The 26,146-nt window shown below is 30.8% G+C and overlaps 1 protein-coding gene across 1 annotated transcript in view; it reads right to left on the bottom strand.

The window, feature by feature from the left end:
• Positions 1–25,457, bottom strand: part of LOC129216748 (periodic tryptophan protein 2 homolog) — a 35,401-nt gene extending 9,944 nt beyond the window's left edge. Inside the window, exons 1-11 of the mRNA XM_054850965.1 lie at positions 25,387–25,457; positions 23,064–23,176; positions 21,579–21,673; positions 18,357–18,456; positions 17,174–17,320; positions 15,664–15,799; positions 14,799–14,943; positions 11,625–11,685; positions 7,467–7,619; positions 5,075–5,282; positions 1,727–1,875 (exon numbers count right to left, since the gene is read on the bottom strand). Of these exons, the coding sequence (XP_054706940.1) occupies positions 1,727–1,875; positions 5,075–5,282; positions 7,467–7,619; positions 11,625–11,685; positions 14,799–14,943; positions 15,664–15,799; positions 17,174–17,320; positions 18,357–18,456; positions 21,579–21,673; positions 23,064–23,176; positions 25,387–25,404 (1,325 nt within the window). The 5' untranslated portion in view covers positions 25,405–25,457. The remainder of the gene's footprint in view (positions 1–1,726; positions 1,876–5,074; positions 5,283–7,466; positions 7,620–11,624; positions 11,686–14,798; positions 14,944–15,663; positions 15,800–17,173; positions 17,321–18,356; positions 18,457–21,578; positions 21,674–23,063; positions 23,177–25,386) is intronic.
• Positions 25,458–26,146: the final 689 nt, after the last annotated feature.

The raw sequence follows: 26,146 nt of genomic DNA on the forward strand, positions 1-26,146 counted from the left end.
CTAATATTTGTACATTTCGGTTATTTTTATGGTTACAAGTACATGTGTGTATACACAAGTAGATACGTATCGTATAAGCATGAGTAAAAATGTTCATATATGAGTAGATACCTGTATACATGCATGCACATGCCTACTCAAGTGTATACGTGTTTCCAGATAAGCATGTATACGTAATTACCAACAGGAGTATATACATGTCTACTCGAGTATATACGTGTCACATGTATATACGAGTATATACAGGTATAAATGAACATCATATACGCATATGCACTTGTATCTCGAGTATATACATGCAAACCTGAGTATATATGTTTATATGCATATATAAGTGTACATACATACATATACGGGTATACACGAGTTAATTCGTGGATACATCCAGTGCGTCTTTGTACGCGTCTACTCACGTATTTATATATGAAAGCATGAGTATATATGTATGTGTACACGATTATATACCTGTATAGATGTATATATGTACATTTACGTGTATCCACCAGTACATGTATGTATACGCAAGTTTATGTATGCCTGCAGAGTGAATAAAAGCTCTTAGACAAAATCATAAGGGATGTGAGAGGGGAAAATAAGAAGCAAAGAATCATAAGGAACTTATGGTCGCGTCAGCATTGTGTTTGTGACCATACGTTCCTTATGACTCTTACTTCTTACCCTCCCCTCTAACACCTTATAATAAATAAATAAACATATACTTTTAATTAAACAAGTTATTAAGCAACATAAACAGTGTCACACAAGGTGTGTGACATGCCACGGAGGTGAGAATTCACATGTTGTGAACCAAAAATATACTAAAATAAAAATTATTATTAAAAATTGTTGGCAGGTTTAAATAGATATATTTGCGATGAAATTAAAAAGAATTGTGAAATGAATTGTTCTTTAAAGTTCTTCTGTAAAAGGCTTGTGACAGAAAAGTTACTTTTTGAAGAATGACCCATATATACTAATGATAGATACTTAATAACCTTTGTGTCAAAGATTTGCAGAAATAGTGTGGCCTCTAACATTGGCATCCTAATAATATTTTCAAAGATATGAGAAAATAGACTCGCAACATAGACCATTTAATAAGTAATATAAACATGACTGTAGCATAAAAATTAAACTTAATTTTAAAAACTTGAAAATAACAACATTTATGACCAACATCTTGCACAATCCAATACAAATCAGATGGGTTTTCTGAATTTGTACTGTGCATAAAAATAATTATCAAAATGTCTTTTAAACAAAAACTAATTTCAATTTTCACCTAAGACATAACTTCAATAATCTCAAACATATTGATATATGTGCATTGAGAACTCATATTTCAGGTTTAGAAGGAACTTTTTTTTTTCACATTGTGACAATGATTCTATTCTTTGCACCCCCCTCCCCAACTCCTAAAGCTACCCTTCTTTGCCACTCTCAAAAATGTGTCTGCACTATATTTTAGAATTTTGTCTGTCATAAAAATGTTCTCTAAGTCTCCACACAATTGTAGACATTTACATTTCATAATGATTAATATAATCGAAAACGTTATTGGCATGCATTCCATTGTACTATACATTGGAACAATATTTTTTTTTTAATTTAATAACTATAAAGAGTTAAAAACTATTTAAGATTATAACATTTTTATAATTATACAATCAAAAATATTTTTAGGTAATTTGTGGAACATTCTTAGGCACCAATAGAAAACACATACCTATTCAAATCAAATGCTCGCACAGTTCCATCGGCAGATGCGGAAAGCACAACTTTGCCATTTTGAGAAAAACAAACTCCTGAAATGGCACTAGAATGCTCAGTAAATGTGACAAAACAAAACCCAGATGAAGTGTCCCAAATTTTTACCTAAAAACAAATATTATATCCTAAGTCAAATTAACAAGATTCACTGAAGAAAAGAAGAAAAAAAAAACGCGTGACTTAATGTTTATTTTAAGCAACAGCACCAATAATAAATGGAAATAATAAAAACCAAATCAACTATTTCATAGACATGAATGAAAGATCTACCTGATATTGCCAGGCAACAAAATAGTTATTTATCAAAAGTAGAAGCAGAGTGTCTACTACATTTAGAGTTGTCAAATCCGTTACTTTCATGATTCATGAGATGCTATGTTTTCAAAAAATAAATAAATAAATAAAATAAATTAAAACAAAATGGGATGAGCTTAGCTACTGTTTTCTAAAAAAAAAAACAATGAATTCAACATGATTCAATTTTCATATTCTATTGCCACCCTAAATGACTTTAACTAATATTTTAGACGAAATTTATCTTCCAAAAACTTCATAAATATAAGATAAATACAGCAGGCTCTCTCTTTAACGACTTTCTCAAGGTTTCAAGGGACCACAAAAAATTGTCCATAAGTAGAAATCGTCCTTAAATAGAATGCTTTTAAAACTAAAGTGGACCATTTGGGGCCGTGAAAAGCCATCGTTAAATAGAGAAAGTTGTTAAATAGAGCGTCCTTAAACAGAAAGTCAACTGTACTTTTGAAAATTACTGACATTTTTTACAAGTGATATTAGCTTGACACAAATGCAAATGGATAAAATTTTGGAGTGGGTGTGTCTTGACCAGTATGCAAGTCTTCAATCATGAAGGGTTCAAAATAATGGTAAGCACAAACTTTTTAATGTCTATGCTACAGAATCATATAGTAAACAGAAACCATAGAGTTCTATAGAAGCAGCTGTAATCAAGTTTTGAAATATGTAAAAAATGGAACTTATGCATAATATAGTAAAAAACAACTAAAATGCATAAAATTTACCCCTAATTGGTGAAATTTGGTACTTATGTGTGTTTTAGAATTCAAAATCTCTGACCAAGTGTCAGTTTTCATGAATTCTAGAGCATGTTTTGATGAAAATCATTAAATTTTGTCCATGGTCGAACTCCAAGACTTTCCCAGCATGCGGATACCCTATAAATTTTCAACATTAGAAGTTTTACTTAACTCACAAGGGTTTTTCTTTTTTAAATCGTTGCCCAGGTAAAAATTTTATAAGCTTTTAAGATGATCAGATCCAAGTTTACAACAACAACAAGAAAAGAAAAAAAAAATAACATAACCAACCAGCATAAAAAGAGCTTGCTTAACGAACCTAAATCAAATCGTTATGTAGAATTTATATTCAGGATAGTATTTCACTTTTTGTATATCTATGTGTGATAAGCATATAAATATAAAATACTCAAAGGTATGAAACAATAAAAGTGATTCAATATGACAGGATCAAACTGTTGAATATTATTAAATTCTGCAGAAATTAAAAAGAAAATTTTAAGCATGAAAAAAGTGTTTATTGACCAATACACATCATTTTTGAAGAAGTAGGTAAATGCTAAAAACAAAAACAAAGCAGAGCTTTCCAAAAAATTCTGAAACTCATATCCCAGGGGTATTAAACCAATATTTGCGTTTTGAGTCCCTAGAAGAATTTATCTCATCAAGAATTGCGCTCAAAACATTTACTTTTACAAAAGGAACAAACAATAAGAGGTACAGAAAAAAGGCATGTTGAGAGACATGTGGCATTGGGTGAATACATAAAAGGGAAGTCATGTTTCAGAATTTCACATAGAAGGTAGAAACTTGAAAAAGGCACTCAGCTCAACATTCTAAACAGAAATTTTATGTGATCACAGAAAATGTATGCCAAAAGAAGAAAAAATTACAAACTATTACATGTGAACTGGTTGCTATTAGAAGCGCACTGGAGATTTTCCTCTCCAAAAGCATCTACAGTGCCAGTGGCATAATTATCCTCTCTGATTCAAGATCGGCGCTGCAAGCCATTCAGAAGGGCAAGTGCCACTTAAGTCAAGAAATCATCCAATCTATCAACAAAGTCATTGCAACCAAGAAATCTTGAGCGTTACAATGGATACCAGCCCATGTAAATATCCTTGGTAATGAGAAAACCAATGAGCTTGCTAAGGAGTCTAGATCCTACCCCCAATCATGGAACCTCAAATTAATTAATGCCAATGCTGTGGCCAGCCGTAGACTTTTCAGCAATAATTTGAAACCTTCTATTCCTGCCCCGAACAGTAATCGCACAATAGCATCGATAATAGCCAGGCTTTGAACAAAACATGTAAAGGGCATGAAAATATCAAGTGACAGAGTAAGAAGTTACTCAATTCACTGCCCACACTGCCCTGACTTTCAACTGTCTCCTCAGCATATCTTTGGCTGCCCAGCAATTCAGGCCATGGTCTTCAAGATCAGCCTGGATATCCCAAATGATATGATTTTTTCGGAAAAGGCTGTGGAGGTCGCCGAGGCTGTCTTTGAAAACTTCGGAGTAATCTAGTGCTTTTCTTTGCTCAGCATGGACAAGACAACAACAACATTACAAAATTGTAAAAAAGTAGTTGTAAACCTGTATTAAGGAACATGAAAATTATGTCAAGAAACAAGATTCAAAACGTTCCTCGATTGCACAACACTGTGTTGGTCTTTCAATCATATTTTTGATTTTTCTTCTGCCAAGGTTATTCATGGGTGTTCCTGGACTTATATGATTTAGATTTTTGAGAATCCTATTAAATTTGGGAAAATTCTGCTTCAGTAGTTAATGATTTGTCGAGTGCTCCCCCTTTCCCTGGTGTTTGGAAATCTTATCTTTAAAAACTTGTTTCTGTTTGTGACTTTTTCCACACTATAGGTGTCGTTGTTCTGTGATGCAGTGTTTCCGGTTTCCATGTCTATTTACTTTGCTTCCTTCAATTTATTGTTCATTTGTCATTCAGCCCACATTGTGTGGGTTTTTTGTTCTTCTTTTATGCACTGATGAAGGGGCTTGCATTTGACAGCCCCAAAACAACCGTTTGCTGAGTTTTTAACTCTATTTTAATACTCTTTTTGTACTTTATACACGTTGTTGTCGTTTTACTCAACATTATAAAATATTTCTTTTTTCCACATTAGCAATTGCATTATCACTAGGACGGGATCGGATAAAACAATCATTATGGAAAAAAAAACATCATTAAACACTGCAAAAATAAATACAAATATTTATTTACTTTCCCATCTTCTCCTCCAGTAGCTATGTACATGCCATCAGGTGAATATGATAAGCACTGCATGTTATTGAAATGACCTTGCTGCTTCATAACAAAAGATTCACTCTGCCATTCCCAAACAACTAATTGCCCAATGCCAGAACTCCCCAAAGCAATCCAGTCTCCAGTGCAGTTGAAGGCAATGCTTGCTATAACTTGGTTTGAAAGTCTGAAAAAGCAAATGAAACAAAAGGTTCTTAAACAAAAGGAAACCACTCACGTTTTTGAAAAATTAAAGAAACATACAATAATTTTTGTTAGTTAAACCAATGATACATATTTTTTATATAGGATAAAAGTTTTGGGGAAATTCTCATATAGTATATAACCTTCATTTAACAATACTTATACTATATTTAATAAATGCATCAAAATTATGACTATTGACACTATAGATTTCGAAGACAAATTCAAGGGTGCTTTTAAATTCACCACCTCTCTTCCCAGACCTAAACACAGTTCAAAGAAAAAAATCAAACTTTACAGATAGTTCTGATAAGCTAGAAAGAAAAAATCTTTTGTTTTTTAAAAACTTAGAATTTTTTACCTTCTTTACCATTCTAGTAAAATGTCCGGTCCTATCATTCATTAAAAATAGTTCGTTCTGTGTTTAAATATGAATCGCACATCAGATTGTTTAGATGCATGACAGTGAAAAAAAAACACTAGCTTGCAAATTTAAACTTTTTGTTCGCTGGTTAAAGTATAAAATGCGATTATACAGAATCGAAATTTTCAATCTCTCTGAACATTCAATCACATAAAGATTTCTTGCAAAACTATGCATGTATTGTATGAGTAAATTTCGTCAAGCATTTTCATAAAAGCTTTTTTTTTAAAGAAAAAACAATATTTAATGCACAAAATTTGATGGATTTTGTCAGATAATTACTCCTTGAACATACAGAATTTATACTGAGGGGGAAATGAAATAAATTTAGAAAAATAGTCCAGTCATTTGGTCGAAAAAAAAGGGTTTACCTGGAAAGTTTTCCGGGAGTTTTGAAAATTGGTAATTTTATAGATTTTGATGTGCTCTTTTCGAATTTCCACTTTGCCACCTCGTATCTTTGCCGCTCGCGCCACCATATTGAAAAAAATGGCGTCTAAAAGCGGTATTTTGATGATATCTCCGTTCTGACTTATTTTACGATAAAAACATATTTTACAATAATTAAACTAGAGAAAATTTCCTACAATTTATGTCACAACAATTTTTTCGTAAAATAAATAGCTTCGGCGTACGAGCATCGCAAAGTATTATTTAACACGCGTTATTGCGGAATAAGTCGTTCCACACTACTTTGAGGTTTAGTTATCATAACACATTGAGGAAACGCAGAGTTTAATTGATAAGCATATAGTACAAACACAAATTCAATCGATTTACAAGTTAATTTACTAACTGCATAAAAACTCACAATCCACAAATTAAAATTCTTTTTGTGGTAGAAATGAGCGAGAGGAAAAAGGCAATACGGAAACCAGATTCCATTTCAGTTATTTCTTCCTATCTGCACTAAAACACCAAAGTAGACTCTTCCAACCAGGCGCCACGTGGATTCCCCTCCCTTTCCGAAATTTCTACCGGTAGAACTCAATAAAATATTTTATTCTGCGTCATCAGTATACTTGTTACGAAAAAATTATTAAAAAAATGGCGTCTAAAAGCGGTATTTTGACGATATCTCCTTTCTGACTTATTTTACGACAAAAAAATCATATACAAAATTAATTTAGGCATTATATATATTAATTTACATACAAAATTAAACAAGAAAAATTTCCTACAATTTATATGATAAAGGTTTTTTTTTTTGGCAAAATAAATAATTTATGCGTACGAGCGCCGAAAAGTGTTATTTAATAGCATTTTCGCGTAGATATTTTTGATCGACCAAGAGTTACTGGTTCACCGTCTTCAGTATCGAGTGAGACGTCATGCAATTTCTTCGACATCATCTGCGATGGGATCATCAAATTCATCATGAGCTTCTTCGTTTTCTATTCCATCATTCGTTTGCTTGAAAACCGTCTCCGTTTCTTCCTCTTCATCGCTATCATGTGAGAATTCTCATTTGCGAATTCTCACAATTACCACCTGTACGATTAGTACACAAAACGGAGCATTTTAACCCGGCTTTCCTGCATCCACAGGGTTTTTGACATCCTTTTTTGCATTTGCAAGAAATAAGTCTTAGTAAGGTCTGCGGAGCTGGAGGGTCAAGCGTCATAACAGGAATTAACCCATAATGCCATTGAATGCCTGTGTTTTTATCAACTTTCAAGCTATCAACGTACACATTTCATACCAAGCGCAATTTTTTTTGACAGGAATATTTTGTATACTTACGAAAGGGAATGAATTTGGTTGCATTCAGGCATTTCATACAAGAGGAAAGAACCATTCGAAAATCCAACGACAAGGATATGGGACTTGCGATGAAAGGCAGAAGACGTTAAAGCAACATATCCTTCTTTGCTGAGTGCATCTTTCAAGAAATGCCTATAACGAAAACAAAGCAATCAATACCAAACAAAAACAAAAGAAAAAAATGTAGTAAAAAAGTTAAGTTATGGAAGTGCCAATGCAAACCAGAAGTATTTATTCTAAGTAATAATATAGAGTTTACTTTCGTTCACCAGCCAAAATAGAACTCAACAAATTTAATTACAATATTAATCACAATAAATTTCATAATCATTATTAAAATAACCTTTTCAAAAAAAAATCAAAATTTTGAACTGTCTTTCTTAGCTAAATAATTTTCAATTCAATGCCACGTGAGATCCTTAAACATGCAACATGAAAGAAACAGGGAGAAAGCAATTAAACTTTGTTGAGCAATCACGATTGCTTATTGTTCTCATTTGACAGTCCTTGATGTTCCGGTTCCTTTTTCAGCTTGGACCAGGGCTGCAGCACCACCATCCACCGGCGGCGGCGCGGCTGGTCCTGAGCACTGTCCCCCGGAATCCACTTTTGCTGGGCGGTGGCGTCCATGTCCTACACACGCAAGCTCATACACACTCTCCTACGCGCGCACGCCATTACACACCTACACACGCCTACGTGCACACACGTAAGCCTACACGCACACACAACTATACACACGTAACCACCCAGGAGGAGGGACATGGCTTGGAGGCGGAGCCATTTCTAGAAACAAAAACTCTAACCAATAGGGTCTTGTCAACTCGTGATTGCGAAAAACATAATTTGAATTCAAGATGATAAAATTCAAATTAAATTTTTAATTTTTCTTTTCCTTCTTCTTCTTCTTCTTTTTTTTTTAAGAACTTGTAGGTATTAAGAAAACTGAAAATAAAAGCAAGAGTTAATAAAATAAAAAATTGCATAAGACGTACTAAAAAGTTTGAAAAGTGACTATCCGACAAAATTTTGACTGCCTGCACGATAAGAAACAAGAATCAAAAGGCAACTTTAAGGTCAAATTAAAAATTTAATCAATTAGTCAAATTTAAATCAATTGATGACAATTGAATCTATGCCCTAAAAATTATTTAATGTTAGAAAGTAAGTAGGGGGGAAATGGAATAGTCAGGGCTGCCAATGAGTTCTACAACTAAAAATAACACTTTAGCATCTTGTAACATGATAGCCTCCAAAATAGGCACCACATGCACAAAATAGTCTCCTAGTCTCTTTATAAACTAGTCTCCCCCCTTTTTTTTCAAACAGTATGTATTGTACCATTGCAATACAATGCAACTTCAACAACAGGGGTCTGTCCAGGATTTTTTACAGGGTCCGTTTTTTGTGAAAAATCAAATAATTTTGAGAAAAATAAATTAATTTTGTGAAAAATCAAATAATTTCGCAAAAAAAAAAAAAAATTGTTAAAACGAAATTTTAGAATTTAGAGATGGCATAAACTGCATCAATTAAATTTAAAGTTGAGTGTTTTACTCTTCTATGTCGAAAAAATCATTCTGGAGTGTTTATCTGATATTTGGCCGGGGGGGGGGGGGCATCGCTCTCTCAAGTATCAATATTTATCTACCATTCTACATTATGTTAAATTATACTAGAAATATTTCTGTGCAGTATTTAAAATAACTGTAACAAAAAAATAAATAAAATAAAATTCAGAATAGGGTTCAGCATTTAACTTTTTGACCCAAGACACTCTTAAAAAGCACAGAATTTCGTTTAAAACTTATAAATTCCGTGATTTTAACAAAAATAAAAAGATATTTTAATTGTTTACCTCTTAACAAAGCGTAATAAACATTAAAAATGCGAAAAATCGGATTCCCATAGCGGATGCAAAGAGATCGCAATTCTCAAAGTGAAGGCATCAAAAGTATAAAAACGGCTCGTAAAAGAAATATTTTTGATAAAATTATTTTTAAATTGCATTTTAGGGTCCTATGATAAACATTTCATTAATATCTGTGGACACAGTTGACGCCAAAAAAAAAACAACAACTATTCAGCATTTTAATTTTTGACTCATAACAGAAAATGGAATTTTGCTTTAAAAACTTGAAATGAGAGTTCCAACAAAAATAAAGAGACTTTTCATTTATTTGCATCCTAATAAAGCGAAGTTAGCTTGAAAAAAGAACAAAATATGATTCTCATATCGGATGTTAAAAGATTGCATTTTTCAAAATGCAGACATCTAAAGAAAAAAAAACGGTAATTAAAAGAGTTTATTTAAAGTTAATCATCCTTGTTAACATCGAAAAATCAAAACCCATATAATTTTCTTCCAAAATAACAATTAAACATCGCACCGCAAAAACGCAAATATTGACAAGCTGGTAAAATGATAAGAATATTTTCTAATCAAGTCATTGTAAAGGTTTAACACCAGACGCTGCTAAGTGGTGATAATTTTGAAGTTGGTAACCCTATCTGAAGAGATCATTTTTTTCCCCACCCTTACTATCTATCCCTTTGCAGTTCTAAGTTCATTTCGCAGATATATATTATTATTGTTTATTAAATCATGAGCGGGGGGGGGGGGGGAGAAAAGTGCTTACCAATGCCTTTTCAGAAAAGTTTACAACAACACAGCTGCTAATTAGCTGTGATAAAACAAACAACCATTATATTTATTGGCAGTAGCAATTACTTATCACTTGCAGGAACATCGCAAGAGTGCCGATTTTTTTTTCCTCAAAATTAGCCGATTTACTATAAGCTGATCCCTCTAATTTGACTTCAAAAAAGGCTCCAAAAATTATCGGTTTATACACAGAAATATGCGTTATTTTGTTTTTGCTCTTTCAATAAACAATTTGTGAAAGATCCGATCTTGTTTATCAGAATTTTGTGAAGGGTCCGTTTTGTTTGATCAGGATTTTGTGAAAGGTCCGTTTTGTTTGATCGGGATTTTGTGAAAGGTCTGTTTTGGTTGATCGGATTTTTGTGAAGGGTCCGTTAATGGACCCAAATATCCTCTGGCCAGACCCCTGAACAAATATACATAGTTTGGCTATATGGAATGTTACTGAGGCCACTTAAAGCAGGGGGCTAAACTTATACTCGAAAAAAGTTCTCAAAAAAACTTTTGAAAAGCACAAATAAACTGAAAATGCATTTTTCTGACTTTAGACCAACCCTTTAAAGTGAATATTAAACAAATAAATACTGGCATATTCTGGTACATTTGCACATTATCTGCCAATTAACAAAAGACAACAATAAAAGACTGACTGCATAAAAAGAGCTACAGAGGTTAAATTTGACATATTAAAATCTTTTTTTGAAAATAAGATCTGATAAGTCTATAAGTAATTAAAAAACAAAACTTCGTTGAAAATCATTCAGAATAAAAGCAATACGTAACAAAAAGCAGCATATCAATAGTTAATTGTTGAAAATTTGCAATTGCAAAAACTACCAAGTTACAAAATCGTTATCATAACAAACCCTTTACAAAAATCAAGTTTACAAAAACAAGAATTCTTATTCAAAATAATAAACATCACACATTTTTGACCATGAATATGTTTATTACAATTAATCTTACTAATTTTTAATCTTATTTAAAGAAACAGACAAAGCAAAACATTCCCATTCTTCTTCTTATTATTATTATTATTATTATTATTTTGTTGGAAAACTACAGGTAAAGTTCTCAGCAATTTTTTAAATTCTTTAACAACTTTTTTTTTGTCCATAGAAAATAACAAACAGCAAAACAATAGTTTTTATGCATTTTAGTCATTTTTTTATTAAATTGGTAGCTGTTTCTCAAAGATGACAACAGTATAGTTGCTTTTGGCCATATTTTGGCTAATATAGTCACCATAGTCTCCTTTGCTAAAAAATAGTTGCTTTAAGTCGCCAGTGGCAGCACTGCAGAGGTAAGCAATGAATAGTATTTGACTGTTAATGTAATAATAGCAGACAACAATATACATAAAATGAAATTGTACACTTTTTGTACCTATGAAGTTCATTTGGTAAACTGTAACTAACAATAAATGTGAACAAAAATAGGAAAAAAAAATATCATGATGTAAAAGAGTTTACCTTCCAATTCTTTTGTAGAAAAATTTATCATCATCCACCTTCTTCTCAACAACTAATTTATCTAAAAAAATCATTTTAAGATTAATTTTGAGGACATCACTTTTTATGTGGTTAACATTAAAAAAAATGGTTATTGTTCTAATAAAATAAAATAAATTGCATAATGTGTATTTAGATTCTCTACTTCATTTTAAATTTCAATTTTATAAAATATCTTAAAATGAATAATTTTTTAAAACATGTTATGGAAGTTTTAATTACTATATCAGTCATAGAAAACTAGAAATTAAAAACTAGAATTTTATAAAAAGTTTTAGTTTATTTTAAAACTTTCAAAATAAATGCTAAAAGTGAATAAGTAAAATTACATATTGTAAAAACAGAGGTAAATATCAGATATATAATTTATATCATGATTTGATAACTATGGTCAAACTATTCTAGCCCACCATCAAAGCGGTTACCTTAAATCTATGAAATTTTCCAAGAGATCCAAGAACTTAGAGATGTGTTCCAACTGTTCTTCTAAGCAGGCTTCACCAGAACACATTCTTGTGTGCTTGGGGCTCTCGAAACAAGATTTAATAGACAATCCTTTAACGGTGTTGGATTTGTTGAGGGTGTACAATATCGTGGATCTGGTGTAGGACTGTTATCCAATGGGGGCTTGTAAGAAGAACGTATGGTAGATTCATGGTTTTAGATTAGTAGTCTGAAACTGATGGCCCACACGCTTCATCTTATAATATATTTATATTAGTATTTATTCATTATTCAAGTAACTTGAGTTCTAAAGACTTCCATGAGACTTAAAATAAGTCAATGAAAAACTCATTAATGTACATCTTAGAAAAGTTGCAATATTCAAGTGGCGCTGCTGCATCATATTATTTCTTATTTTAATATTATAATGTTCTAAATTCTATTGATTTATTATCATAGTTGCCAACCTTCGAAGGAAAAGAAAACAGGAGATTCCGCTAGAGGCATATAGGTGATTCACCAGCGATATATCTTCACAACAGAATTATTAAATTATGCTTTTAAATAACATAATACCAAATTTAAAGTGAAATGGGGATTTTTTGCAGATGTAAGTTAATTGGGAACAGCAAGAAAAACATACTGCAAAGGAAAAACCACATAATAAGGAGTGAATTTGCTTAAAGTTTTGTACATTCCCAAGTCTCTACCAAAAGAGTAGCTACAAAACTTTAATAACTAAAATCCGAAAAAAATAAAAATAAAAAAAATCAATATATAATGAAAATAAAATGCAAAATAAGTAGCACATGTTAAAATAACTTCAACAAAATCATTGAAATACTTCCAAGATGCAAAAGAATCGAAATTTGCAGCCATTTTCGGCAAAGCACGTGCTTCATTGAACATGCAATGTGGAAAGCTTTCAAAAAATTTTTACTAAATGAGTTATTAATTGGAAAAATTCTTATTCCCTGAAATGGGTAGACTAGAAAAGGGCGCCATCTATTGAGAAGAAAGTGAAACTTTTTGATGATTGACTGAAAATATTGCAAAAACGGGAGAAAGTCGTAAAAAAACTGGAAATCAGCAGATGGAGGCAAAAAACAGGAGTCTCCCATTAAAAACAGTAGAATTGGCAAGTATGTATCATGCAGAAAGTTTTAGTTATTGCATTGTAATAAACCCTTATTAACATTTGCTCAACTTACACGACCAAGAAGCACGAATTCTGAGTAAGCTGCTTTACAATACTTTTACTAAAACAACATTGTGAATGAAGCTCAACTAATACATTTCAACTAAAGTTAACACAAATAACCAAATTTTACATTTCAGTTATTTGCCGTAACTACAATACAACAGTTATATCTCAAATACAGCTTGATAGAACATTTCACTCATATTCAATCAGAATGCAGCTGGATAAGAAATTTGCCATACAATGTATTAAAAACTGATAAAAAATCAATAAAGCACCTAAATTATTGCATTGCGTACACTGGTTTTGTGATGAAAGAAGTCTTTTTTTTTTAATGTATAAGACATGAACATATGAGTGAAAGTATATCCACTTTTTGAAACACTGAAATCTGTCGGGCAATAATTTGAAATTTTTGTATTTTTGTTAGCATTGTTCTTTTAACACTCAAGTTTCAGCCCAAAGATAATGCATATCAGTTTAATTGACACAACTTGAAAAAAAAAGTTTAAAACTCAGAGAACAGCTGTTTTGAGGCAAACAGAACAAGTCTTTTCAATAGTGCACAAAAAAAATATATATTTCCAATAATCCAAGCACACTAAGTGAAGATAAGAAACAGAACAAAAGATTATAGATAAGATCATAAGCAACTGAAAACTAGCTACAGTATGTCATCCAACCATAATGTATCCAGTTTCGGACTGCTTCTGGTCTTATTCGTACTTCCTTTCATTCCGTTTTCACTTCAGGGCCGTAACCAGAAAATTAATTCGGGAAGGGTTTAAAAAGTTTCATGCAAGCTTTGCGCTATTTGTGCTAATGTTCAAGTCTTCGGGTTACCTATTATGAAAATGCTTTATGCAAGTAATGTACATATGAAAGACAGAGTTTTAGAACAATACTTTTTGGAAAATTTTAAATATAAACGAACATTAAAATGCCAAACCAAACTTTTTTTTGGGGGGGGGGGGGGGGAGGGACCAAACTTTCCCCCTGTATACGGCCCTGGTCCACTTGGCCTGTGTTTGGGTTATGACAAACCTCTCCTTTTATGAAGTGATAAAGAGTTTCATTCTGTTAGCTTTGAAATAGCTATTTGCTGAGTTATTTAACTTTTTTTGTTGCTTTAATTATATTGTTACACATGTAGTTTCTTTGCTTACTCATATTTTTGTACAAAGATCCAACTGTATTACAAACAAGTATACATTATGATTTTTTCTTTCCCTACAGCTAGATTACATTAATTTCTTTCCTTTTTTAAATAGAGCACACAGTATTAGCCTCCAATGATGTGTACTTCCCAAATATCAATTAATTAATATGATGTATACTTATTTATTTTTTTAACTATAACACTTACAATATACATGTATGACTGAATATGAGTATAATTTTCTTGTAACTGCAAACCACACCTTAAACTAAACTTGAGAGACAACACTTGGGAAAATAATTCAATGGTGTTTACAATTAAAAAATCAAACCTTTTTCTAAACATTCAACTTCATCTTCTTCATCATTTTTTTCTTCTGAAACATCTTCACCGTCAGCTTTTTCAGGAATTAATTCATCTAACTCTAAACTACACTCCCATACACAAACTTGTCCATTTTTACTCACAGTATAAATCTTTCAAAGTTAACGGAAATAAGTTTAATCTACTGCATACGATGATATAATAATAAATACAATCCTTATTTTTTATTGCTCTATTAGTGTGCAGAATCAAAAGGTTTATGAATTTTAACCTAAGTAATATGCACATTAAAGGCAGCTCAAAGTGTTACCAACCACACTTAAATAAAGCATTATTTTATCCTATGCCTGACGAAAATTAATTTAATCATAATCATATTTTAAGTCATTTGATTCTTTGTATTACAGTTTTTTTAAATGATTCATTTTATCATCTAATTTGTATATTGATTGTAAAAGCTGATTTCTTTACACCATAAAAAGTACATATATAGCAATACGTTAACTGAAGAGTATAGAAGTGTTTCTGTTGCTATAATAAATATCTTTCACTACAACAAAAACCTAGTAGGTACTAGGTAATGGACAGATTACCAAGAAAATTTGAAAAATTAAACAAGTGTTAGGACTTTAATTGACCACCGTAGTTAATTTGCAGATTGCAAAGAAAATTATCTTTCAGATATTGCATACTATACACAAGAAGTTGTTATTCCAAGCAATTGTATTGGGAAAGAGAGCCAATAAAGTATAAGAATAAAAAATACAAGAAATTTACAAGATTACAATGTACAGAAAATTAATTTATGTTAAAGCTTCAAAAATTCCTGGTAAAAGTTATAAAAACAAAAATCTTCCACAAAGAAAGGATACATTTAAAGAGTTTTCTTCAAAGAAGCAACCAGTTACAGCATCAGTATGGCTACCAAGAGTATAAACGGACAAATTTTTGAATTTGTTTATAGCATATATCTTGGTGGTCATGTCAGCACCGCCAACAGCTATTACCCTAAAACAAATGAAACTAATTTATACCAAGCAAAATTTAAGGGGTCACAGTACCTTCACAACCTTTTTTTCAACTTAAGTAAATTTGTTTTGCTTTGAAACTATAACATGCACACTTATTTCACAATTAATAATTTATTTTCAAAAATTTAAAATATTGCCGCATTTTTCAAAAATACAAAAAAATTTAGAAAAATTTCATTTTTTAAAAATTTCTAAGGCTTTTTTGTTTTTGCACTTATTTGAAAAAAGCTTTTTGCTAAGTGATCACAATAATCATATAATCTCTAAAAATTTGTGCATTCATTAACTTTATATATGAATAAGAAAATTTTCTGTGATTAATTATGTAAAAAATCATAATTTAAAAAAAATTTTTTAAAGGTATATCATGCTTTGAACATTTGAGTAATTAATAAAATGCTTATCCAATGCAGTTTTATTAAATATATTATCCTGACTGCAAAAATTATTACTTTAAAGCTGTGTCTTTAATAGAAAAAGAATCCTTAGGGATTCTAATAACATGAAAACACACACACACACACACAAAAAAAAAAAAAAAAAGATCACTGAGAAAAAGCAATTTAAAGTTTTCCTTTTGAATACGAACAGAGCAAGCATGACTTAAAAGCACTCATAATTTTTTTAATGTTTGAACTAAAGCAATGAACCTTTTCTTCTGTGTTTAAAATAATTCTTAGTCTCAAAATAGGCAAAAAAAAAAAAAAAATTTAAACTTTTTGACCATTTTTGAGGTCCAAGCAAAAACTAGAATATTTTATTTTATAAAATTCATTTTAATACTTAGCATTCGAAAATTTTCTGTACAAATTATCTGCACCAAAATTATGAATATTTATGAAGCTGAACTTTTGTAGGAAAATGTATAAATCCTAAAAGATTTCTTTAAAGCAACATTTTTAGGGAATTTGAAAAAAAACCATGAATTATACAAAGAGCATTTTTAAATCTAATTCATCAATTACTAAACATAATATAAATTAACTCCTGAGCTAATTTATTGATTATTAGTCAAATGAAGTAAATCAAGGATTTAATAGTGTGATATGCCTCAAAACAAGCTCTTTAGTGAAGGAACACATAGAATGAAATACAAATGAACAGGGAAAGTGTTCAACAAGTGCATAACAAGGACAAAACTAGTTTATGGGTGTGATATTCGGGTTGTTTATGCACTGCCTTAACCCTGACTTAAAGCCAGTTTAGTATGTTTTTGGCAGTTATGATTGAATCATTTTTTCCTTGCCCTGAATACATTTGGTTTTCATCATTTAACTCCTTTTGCAATGACAAAGCTTTAATTAACAAACATAGTTGAAAAATTACAGGTAAAAAAAAAAAAAGGTTTTACCTAGAATCAGAGGTCCAATCAATGCATAGTGTTTTGTCGTATGAAAAATTAAATACTTTCTCAAGTACAAATGGATTAAACTGCTTAACATTGCAGCCAGGAGCTTGATAAATAAAGAGATTATTTTCTTTCGTAACAGCAACAAATCTAAAATGAAGAAAAATATAAGATAATATTGCCTGAAAGTTAAAACTAAACAATAATAATATAAAACCTTCCTTTTCATAAAACTACAAGCATAGATTACTAGAGAAACAATTATTTACCTCAAAGAACAATGATTAAATGAATGATGGTCTTCCAGATCCAGGCCAATTATTATTACTATTTTTTTTTTAAGAAAGACATTGTGACTACGAAATTTGGTAAGAATATTGGAGCATTACAGTTAGCTACACAAAAATAGCATAAATAACCATCATTTAGGATTTTTAAAAGAAAGAATTAAAAAACTACAGCTGACACTGCTTAGTGTGATCACATTAGGACAAAAGAGATTTGATAACTATAACTATGAAAAATCCTAATAGTTGAATATTGATTTCTGCTGACTATTTGAACTCATGTATTGTTGAAATGAATGTATTACAGGAAAAATATACAGTAACAAAGAAAACACATCAAAATAACACAGTGGGTAAATTATTGTCTTACAGAGAAAAAGTCGTTACATGTTCTTAGCTATTTTTACACAGCAAGTCATTTGAGTCCTCATGCTTTCTAGGAATCTGAACACATTTCCTTTTTCTAATATGCATTCATCATTCATCGTTCAGATAATTCCTTGATCAAATGAGGAGAAAAAAAAATTCTCACCAGATTTCAGAAAATACTTTTAAAACTAAAGAGAGAGTTTTCTTTCTCGATTTTGTGGCTGATTTAAGGAATCTAACTATCACCAACTGATAACAATAAGCAAAGTTTTTATAACAAAAAAACAATGTATTTAGTATACTTGGATATAATAACAAGGGTCTTAGCAATTTTTATAATATTAACCTTGATCACATAAAATGTCACTGCAGAAAAGATTAGCATTAAAAAAGAAAAAAAAACTAAATCCTTATAATGAAAGAGTTGGATTTTCATAGTATAAAATAAATAGATATTGAAAGGCAAAATTTACTTTCATTAAGTAGAGTAAGTGATTTAAAAGCAAAGAAAAAATAAATGCTGCTCATACTTTCCATTGGGACTAAAACGGACATCTTCAACTGGCCTTTTAAAGTGAAACTGATGTATAACAGTTCTATGAGGTAAACTACATAACAATGCTTGTCCACCTGAAACCAAAGTTTGCTTCATTTAGAAAACTACGCATGATTAAATGTTTCACAGTTGAAAAACATCAACTCAAAACTTTTTCATTCTTCAACTGCAGAAGAGAATATAGCTTATTCCACATATACATAACGAAAAAATAATAATAACAGCATAATACAGTATAAACCTGATTTAAGGATTGTCGAGGGACAAGAAAAAGCTATCTTTAATTCAAAGATATCGTTAAATCAAGCAGTATAGATATTCAACGTAGTCAGATCCGAACCAGCAAAATGCATCATTAAATTGCAGAAATTGTTAAATCAAAGTTATACTGCAATCTGATATTAATGTCCGAAATTCTTGGTGGGCAATTGATTCCAGAGCAGTGACCCTGTTTCAGACCACTATGAAATAGAATTCAGTAGTCCATGGGGAGTGGTGGATCATCATCTCTTAACACTTTAATTTTTACATCCACAGTAATTTTTTATTGTATTTACTATCAGTTTTCAGCTTAGTGTTATTAATTTTGAATTAAAACCAATTAGCTACATTACGCAGATTTTATGAAAAACAAAGCAGGTTTAAGTAAAATGCTAATAAATTTATGTAAAAGTATATTTCATCTTTACATCTACATTTTGTGTTAAGGGGACCAGTCATACTGTTAGCAGATCAGTATATTTTCCTCCTTAGTGGCCTGCATGACCAGTTATTTTTTAAACTGATTTCTAATGCTGGATCTTGTTATTGATGATAAAATCTTAACTTTCCTCACATGAAACGTTTGTCAATATTTAAAGTAAATATGATATAAACTTACTGAAACACTAAAAGTATAGTATCAGGGGTCTGGCCAGAGGATATTTGGGTCTGTTAACGTACCCTTCACAAAAATCCGATCAACCAAAACGGACCTTTCACAAAATCCCGATCAAACAAAACGGACCTTTCACAAAATCCCGATCAAACAAAACGGACCCTTCACAAAATTCTGATAAACAAGATCAGATCTGTCACAAATTGTTTATTGAAAGAGCAAATCTGAAAACAAAATAACGCATATTTCTGTGTATAAACCGATAATTTTTGGAATGTTTTTTGAAGTCAAATTAGAGGGATCAGTTTATACAAAATACACTAATTTTGAAAAAAAAAAAAAAAAATCGGTACTCTTGTGATGCTCCTGCAAGCGATAAATAATTGCTACTGACAAATAAATATAATGGTTGTTTGTTTTATCACAGCTAATTAGCAGCGATGTTGTTGTAAACTTTTCTGAAAAGGCATTGGTAAGCACTTTTCTCCCCCCCCCCCGCTCATGATTTAATAAACAATAATAATATATATCTGCGAAATGAACTTAGAACTGCAAAGGGATAGTAAGGGTGGGGAAAAAATATGATCGCTTCAGATAGGTAGGGTTACCAACTTTAAAATTATCACCACTTAGAGTCTAGCGTTGAACCTTTATAATGACTTGATTAGAAAATATTCTCATCATTTTACTAGCTTGTCAATATTTGCGTTTTTATGAAGCGGGGTGCGGTGCTGTGCGATGTTTAATTGTTATTTTGGGAGAAAATTATATGGGTTTTGATTGCTAACAAGGATGATTAACTTTAAATAAATTCTTTTAATTACCGTTTTTTTTTTTCTTTAGATGTCTACATTTTGAAAAATGCAATCTTTTAACATCCGATATGAGAATCATATTTTGTTCTTGTTTCAAGCTAACTTCGCTTTATTAGGATGCAAATAAATGAAAAGTCTCTTTATTTCTGTTAGAACTCTCAGTTCAAGTTTTTAAAGCAAATTTCCATTTTTTGTTATGAGTCAAAAATTAAAATGCTGAATAGATGGTTTATTTTATTTTATTTATTTATTTATTTTTTTTGCTTTAACTGTGTCCACAGATATTAATGAAATGTTTATCATAGAACTCTAAAATGCAATTTTAAAATAATTTTATCAAAAATATTTCTTTTACAAGTCGTTTTTTATACTTTTGATGCCTTCACTTTGAGAATTGCGATCTCTTTGCATCCGCTATGGGAATCCAATTTTTCAAATTTTTGATGTTTATTCCTCTTTGTTAAGAGGTAAACAATTAAAATATCTTTTTATTTTTGTTAAAATCACGGAATTTATAAGCTTTAAACGAAATTCTGTGCTTTTTAAGAGTGTCTTGGGTCAAAAAGTTAAATGCTGAACCCCCTATTCTGAATTTTATTTATTTATTTTTTTGTCACAATTATTTTAAATACTGTACAGAAATATTTCTAGTATAATTTAACATAATGTAGAATGGCAGATAAATATTGATAGTTGAGAGCGATCCCCCCCCCCCCCGCCAAATATCAGAAAAACACTCCAGAATGATATTCTTGACATAGAAGAGGAAAACACTCAACTTTAAGTTTAATTGATGCAGTTTGTGCCATCTCTAAATTCTAAAATTTCGTTTTAACAAAATTTTTTTTTTTTTTTTTTTTTTTTTTTTTTTTTTTTTTGCGAAATTATTTGGTTTTTCACAAAATTAATTCATTTTTCACAAGATTATTTGATTTTTCACAAAAAACGGACCCCGTGAAAAATCCTGGACAGACCCCTGAGTATACTCTAAAATCTAATTTAGTTGACTATAGATAATATATTACTAGTTAAGTATTAAAGTAAGTTACTAGTAATAATATATTACTAGTAATATACACAATAGTTTAAAGTAAAATTTAGCCCTTATGATAACTTAAAATGGAGAATCAAAGTGAACAAAAAAAAAAAAAAAAACAAATTTTACCAAAAAAAAAAAAAAGAGAGAGAGAGAGAGGCATGGAATAAAATCAGCATTAGGCAATTCTTTTTGTAAAATAACCGAAAACAAAGTAATTTGAAAACAACGTGCAAGAATGACCAAAAAATATTCATTTTAACAGTATTGATCATTACTCAGGCAAAGCCTAGGTAGCAGTAGAATCATTTAACATTAATAATAATAATAAAAAAAAAAAAAAAAAAAACACTGTAGATTACATTATTCACGAACAATTTGATATGTAAAACCAAAATCATAAGTGAAGAGTATTACTCATAAATGCTTTGATTAGACATAAGCAAACATTTATTAAAAAATACTTACGCTCGTTAACAGCAATTAAAAGCATTCCATTAGGAGAAAGGGCTAGAGTAGTAAAATTATAACGGCTTTCAATAGGTAGCGTCTCTGATTTGTGGCTGCAATATTTAAAAAAATATATCGTTAGTAACAAATTATAACAAAAATGCGCTAATGTTACTGAACCTCAACTTCTTATAAATTAACATAACTGAGAGACAAGCTTAAAATTAACTAAACATTACAGTAATTAATTTGTGTTTGAATTCCTTTCTTAGTTTCATTGCTCATGCTTTACAAATAAAATATATTCTATAATTAGAAAAAAAAATCTTTTACACTGTTTGAAAACTTTAACAGCAATGAGTAAAGATTTATAATCTCTCTCTCTCTCTCTCTCTATATATATATATATATATATAGAGAGAGAGAGAGAGAGAGAAGGAGGGAAAAAAAGATCAATATGTATTTAACAGTGGTAAATTATTTCTATATATTAAAAAATAAGTAACGTCAAAGAAATTGCGAATGGATGTTTGTGGCTGGTGCCAGCGGTCAAGAGACCCCACAGCACCTACAGCCTTGAAAGTTGGTACAAAATTATTTCAAACTCTGGGGGTTTGCACCTGGCCTTTTTTAATTTTAAATTGCAAATTAGTTTTTTCTTTGTACCTTATTAATTTCTTTTAACCTAAAATTTTACATAAATTGTCAATTAAAGGGCTGAAAGATTTCCTGCACCCCTTAACATTTTACGTTGTTCGAAAGAGATTTTTTTTTCTACATCAGATCGAGCTTTTTCCTTTTTCAATAGTTAATTACAGTAGCAGATACACAGGTTCGTAATTTAGTGAAAGTCCTACGCTACACTCAATATAAGCCCAGAGCTAAAGAGCACAATACATTACTAGATATCATGTATTTGAATGCAACTTTTCAAGCATACAAAATGTTTTGCAGCCCCTTTAGCACATATAGCTGTGTAAGTTGTTACAAATTAGTTTAGAATCTGGGAAAGGGGTGCTCTTAAAAGCATTTTTTTAAAAAAAATATCTCGGTTATATATATATATATATATATATATATATATATATATATATATATATTTCTAACAAGTCCCTTCCATCTTCAGGTGGGAACAGGATTGTGTTCTAATTACGAGCTCTTTACTTAAATTATTATATTTTTTAAGGGAGGGAGAGGGCCATTTCATTTTGTTCAAAATAGAACTCATTACAAGTTTTTTGATCCGATTCTTTTGAATCCACAATTTAAATTTCCAGGAATCTAATAATATTGCTAAGCAATCGCCGGGGGTTGGTCAGCGCCCGGAGAGAGCGCCTGGCATCTCAGAGAAGCACATTAATGGCTAACAGGCAGAGGCACAAATAAACTTGAGGTCATAAATAGAATTTATGTTACAACAGAAAAGTTATCTTTTTTCTTAAAGACTATAAATAAAAAATGATGAAACAGTGAAAAACACAGAATAACTAAGATATTGCATACTTTCTTAAATCATATAAAGTAATTCTATTTCCAACAGGGCTGATCAGTATGTTTCCATCCGGACTGAAGAGCAAATTTCCTTTATGATAAACTGTACCTAACAGGTTGGAGAACTAAAAAGAGAAAAATATGTATTTTAGAAACTTATTTAAATAAGGAATTAAACTTTAAAATGATTAAGAAAATAGAATACAAACATGAATTACAAATGAATAATAAACATAAATAGCAATAAGTAGTTTTGAAATTTTTTTTATTACAATGCAAAAAAAAAAAATATCCCATAAAATGCTTTTGACAATTCTCATGTAAAATGACTCCCCAAATCCAATAATATGACCATCCTTGTCTTTAGACCCAACACCTCCCCAAACTTTTCAGTTTACCAATTTTATAGCCGTTATTTTTATTTGAAGGGGAAGGGCACATTTTAACCACTAACATTTTTCCAAGGGACTAGAGAGGTGAACAGTTTGAAAGTAAACATTCGTAGCTAGTATGGGGTATTGCCCTTAAAATATTTAAAATACCATCAAAAACAATTTTTTCATTTATTTTTCACCATAAAACAAGAGTATCGGACTCACTTCTATGAGCTTCACCTATGGAAAAATTTTCATTTAGTATAAAATCTTGAAAATACTCCATGCTGCAGACCTTCAGGAAAGAAACTTTCCATAATTATATTCATCCATTATTCATTCAAGCTACATTCAGATATAGTTAAGAAAAAAAAACATTTTTTTACCTACCCAAACCTGTTTTTGTGCAGCCGATAGGGACCACATTAAAAAAATCATTTGTTTTAAAGATAACTTTGTTCGTTTTTTAGATAACTTTGTCTATTTTAAAGATAACTTTATCCGTTTTATAAATAACTTTGTCACATGAGTCCCAATTTGATTAAAATTTTCGTATAGCCCACAAAAAAAAGACTACACAATAACATATTAGGGTGTAATTTTACATAAATATTTATATTTCTGGAGAAAAATAGGAAATTTGCCCAGATTTGTTTATTACAATACCCCCCTCTCTCTCCCAGGCCCTGGGTAAAATTTTCATATTATTTTCATCAACTTTTCAGCCCGCTTAGTCGTTTAATCTATGGTCAGACATATCTTCTTTTTTCCAATTCCTATTTTAGTTCATCTTCACTTAAGAGCATGCCAAAATCATCTGATTGTTTGAGTGTGGGCACAAATTACTAGGTCAATAAAATTACTTGAGTAGTTAAAGGTATATTTATGTTTTGAAGGTTACTTACAACATTTTGTATAATAAACCATTGCTCGCAGTGCTCTCAGAGCCACTGCAAAGAACAAGACATACCTACTACATGTTGAAGCAGTTTTTAATGGAAATAAATTTTGTCAACTCTTGGGTACTTAGCATTTACAGCTTCATACTTCTAGGCGGAAATCCTCAGCGTTTCTGTCTATCGCACACAGCAACCTTGCTTACACCTTTCTACTTCGTATTACTGCAGCAGACCCTATAACGTTTCATATATTTCTATTATGGATCTTGGTCCACCTATTTTCCACTTTGTTAATGCTACAGCATTTCATCAGTTATGAACTCTCTGTAATACGAGTACCAATCGGAAACCGTCGGGATGGATTACATTATGAATTTTGTCAAGACAAGTCCGAAATGTTTGTGGGCTGCGACGGGAAAAGTTACAGGACATTTTGAAATTTCTCGAGCTTAAAGATCTTTGCTTTAAAAAAGCTGATGTCGTTCCCATTTATATACTTTATATCAGTTAAAGAGGCAAAAACCATTTCCTTGAGGAAGAATCCGCCAATCATGGGGTGCAGAAAAAAAGGAGAACTTATTGCTTTGTTTTTCAAATTAGCAGTACTCGCATGTATTTGCCCATAGTAGAAAATTAAAAAATCATTAGGTTCGTCTGTACATTTACAAATAATGGATAATGAATTTCCTGCAAATTTACTCTCCCATGGTCGCATATGGTAGTTTTCTCGTCCGCGTTATGGTACTTTGTTCGTCCACGCTATGATAATTTGCTAAATCGGTAAAATGTTCTTAAAATTGGAAGATAAAAAGAACAAATCGAATTTTCGAAAAACTGCGTCGAGATGCACACCTCTGTACTATAAGCTCATTTTGTGCCAAATTTCATGAAAATCGGCAGAAAGATCTAGACGCTATGCGCGTAACAGACAGAGATCCAGACATACAGACTTTCAGCTTTTAGTAAAGAAGATGTAGTATAAGCAATACTTCAGCTAGAATACAAAGAATATGATAAAATAGTAGATTAAAATCAGATTAGCAGGATGAAAATTTGACTTACTTTATATGCAAATTTCATGATTGTATTTTTTACACTCAATTCAAATATACGAAGGCAACCAAAACAACAAAGCGTGCTTCTGCTTAACAACAGTTACGGAAGCAGTCAAAACGTACCGAATACACCGATCCCTTTAAATTGTTTTCGTTTTCTCGTTAAGGGAACAAGGGACTTTTGAATTTTACTTTTCAATTTTATAATTTTACACCATGTATTTGAAGTAATAGAACAAAAATAATATTTTTATATCAATATTAGACATTTTAAATGTTAATTTAAAAATTTTAGGGTTAAAAAAGGTGTTTTGTGAAGCATATGGAACGCAACATGGGCAGAATTGAAAACACTCCAGGCGCAATTCATGTAAACGAAAACCAACAATATTTTTTTTCCAGATATAGTTTATCCGTATGAACATAAATGGGCATTGAATTCAATCTATGTGCGTATATAAACTAGAAAAAAAAAGCGAATTATGAATAGAATTTTACGTTTTTTTAATACGTATGCTACTTTGCTAACAGCGGATAAATAGTAAATTTTTGTATTTGGGTAAAGTAATGCCCAGTTTTATGAAGTATAAGACTGTTAATGTGCTCAAAAAATTTTGAAGCGATACAGTGAAAAATAATGCGGTGGGAGCATTTCGAGCCAAAAATGATGATTAAAAACGTGTAAACAAAAATCAGCTGATACTTTTACCCCTTTAAATACCACGCCCCCTTTTTTAAAAATGTAAATAAAATGCGTAAAAATCATA

This window comes from Uloborus diversus, chromosome 2 (assembly GCF_026930045.1).
Source record: "Uloborus diversus isolate 005 chromosome 2, Udiv.v.3.1, whole genome shotgun sequence".
Taxonomy (NCBI): domain Eukaryota; kingdom Metazoa; phylum Arthropoda; class Arachnida; order Araneae; family Uloboridae; genus Uloborus; species Uloborus diversus.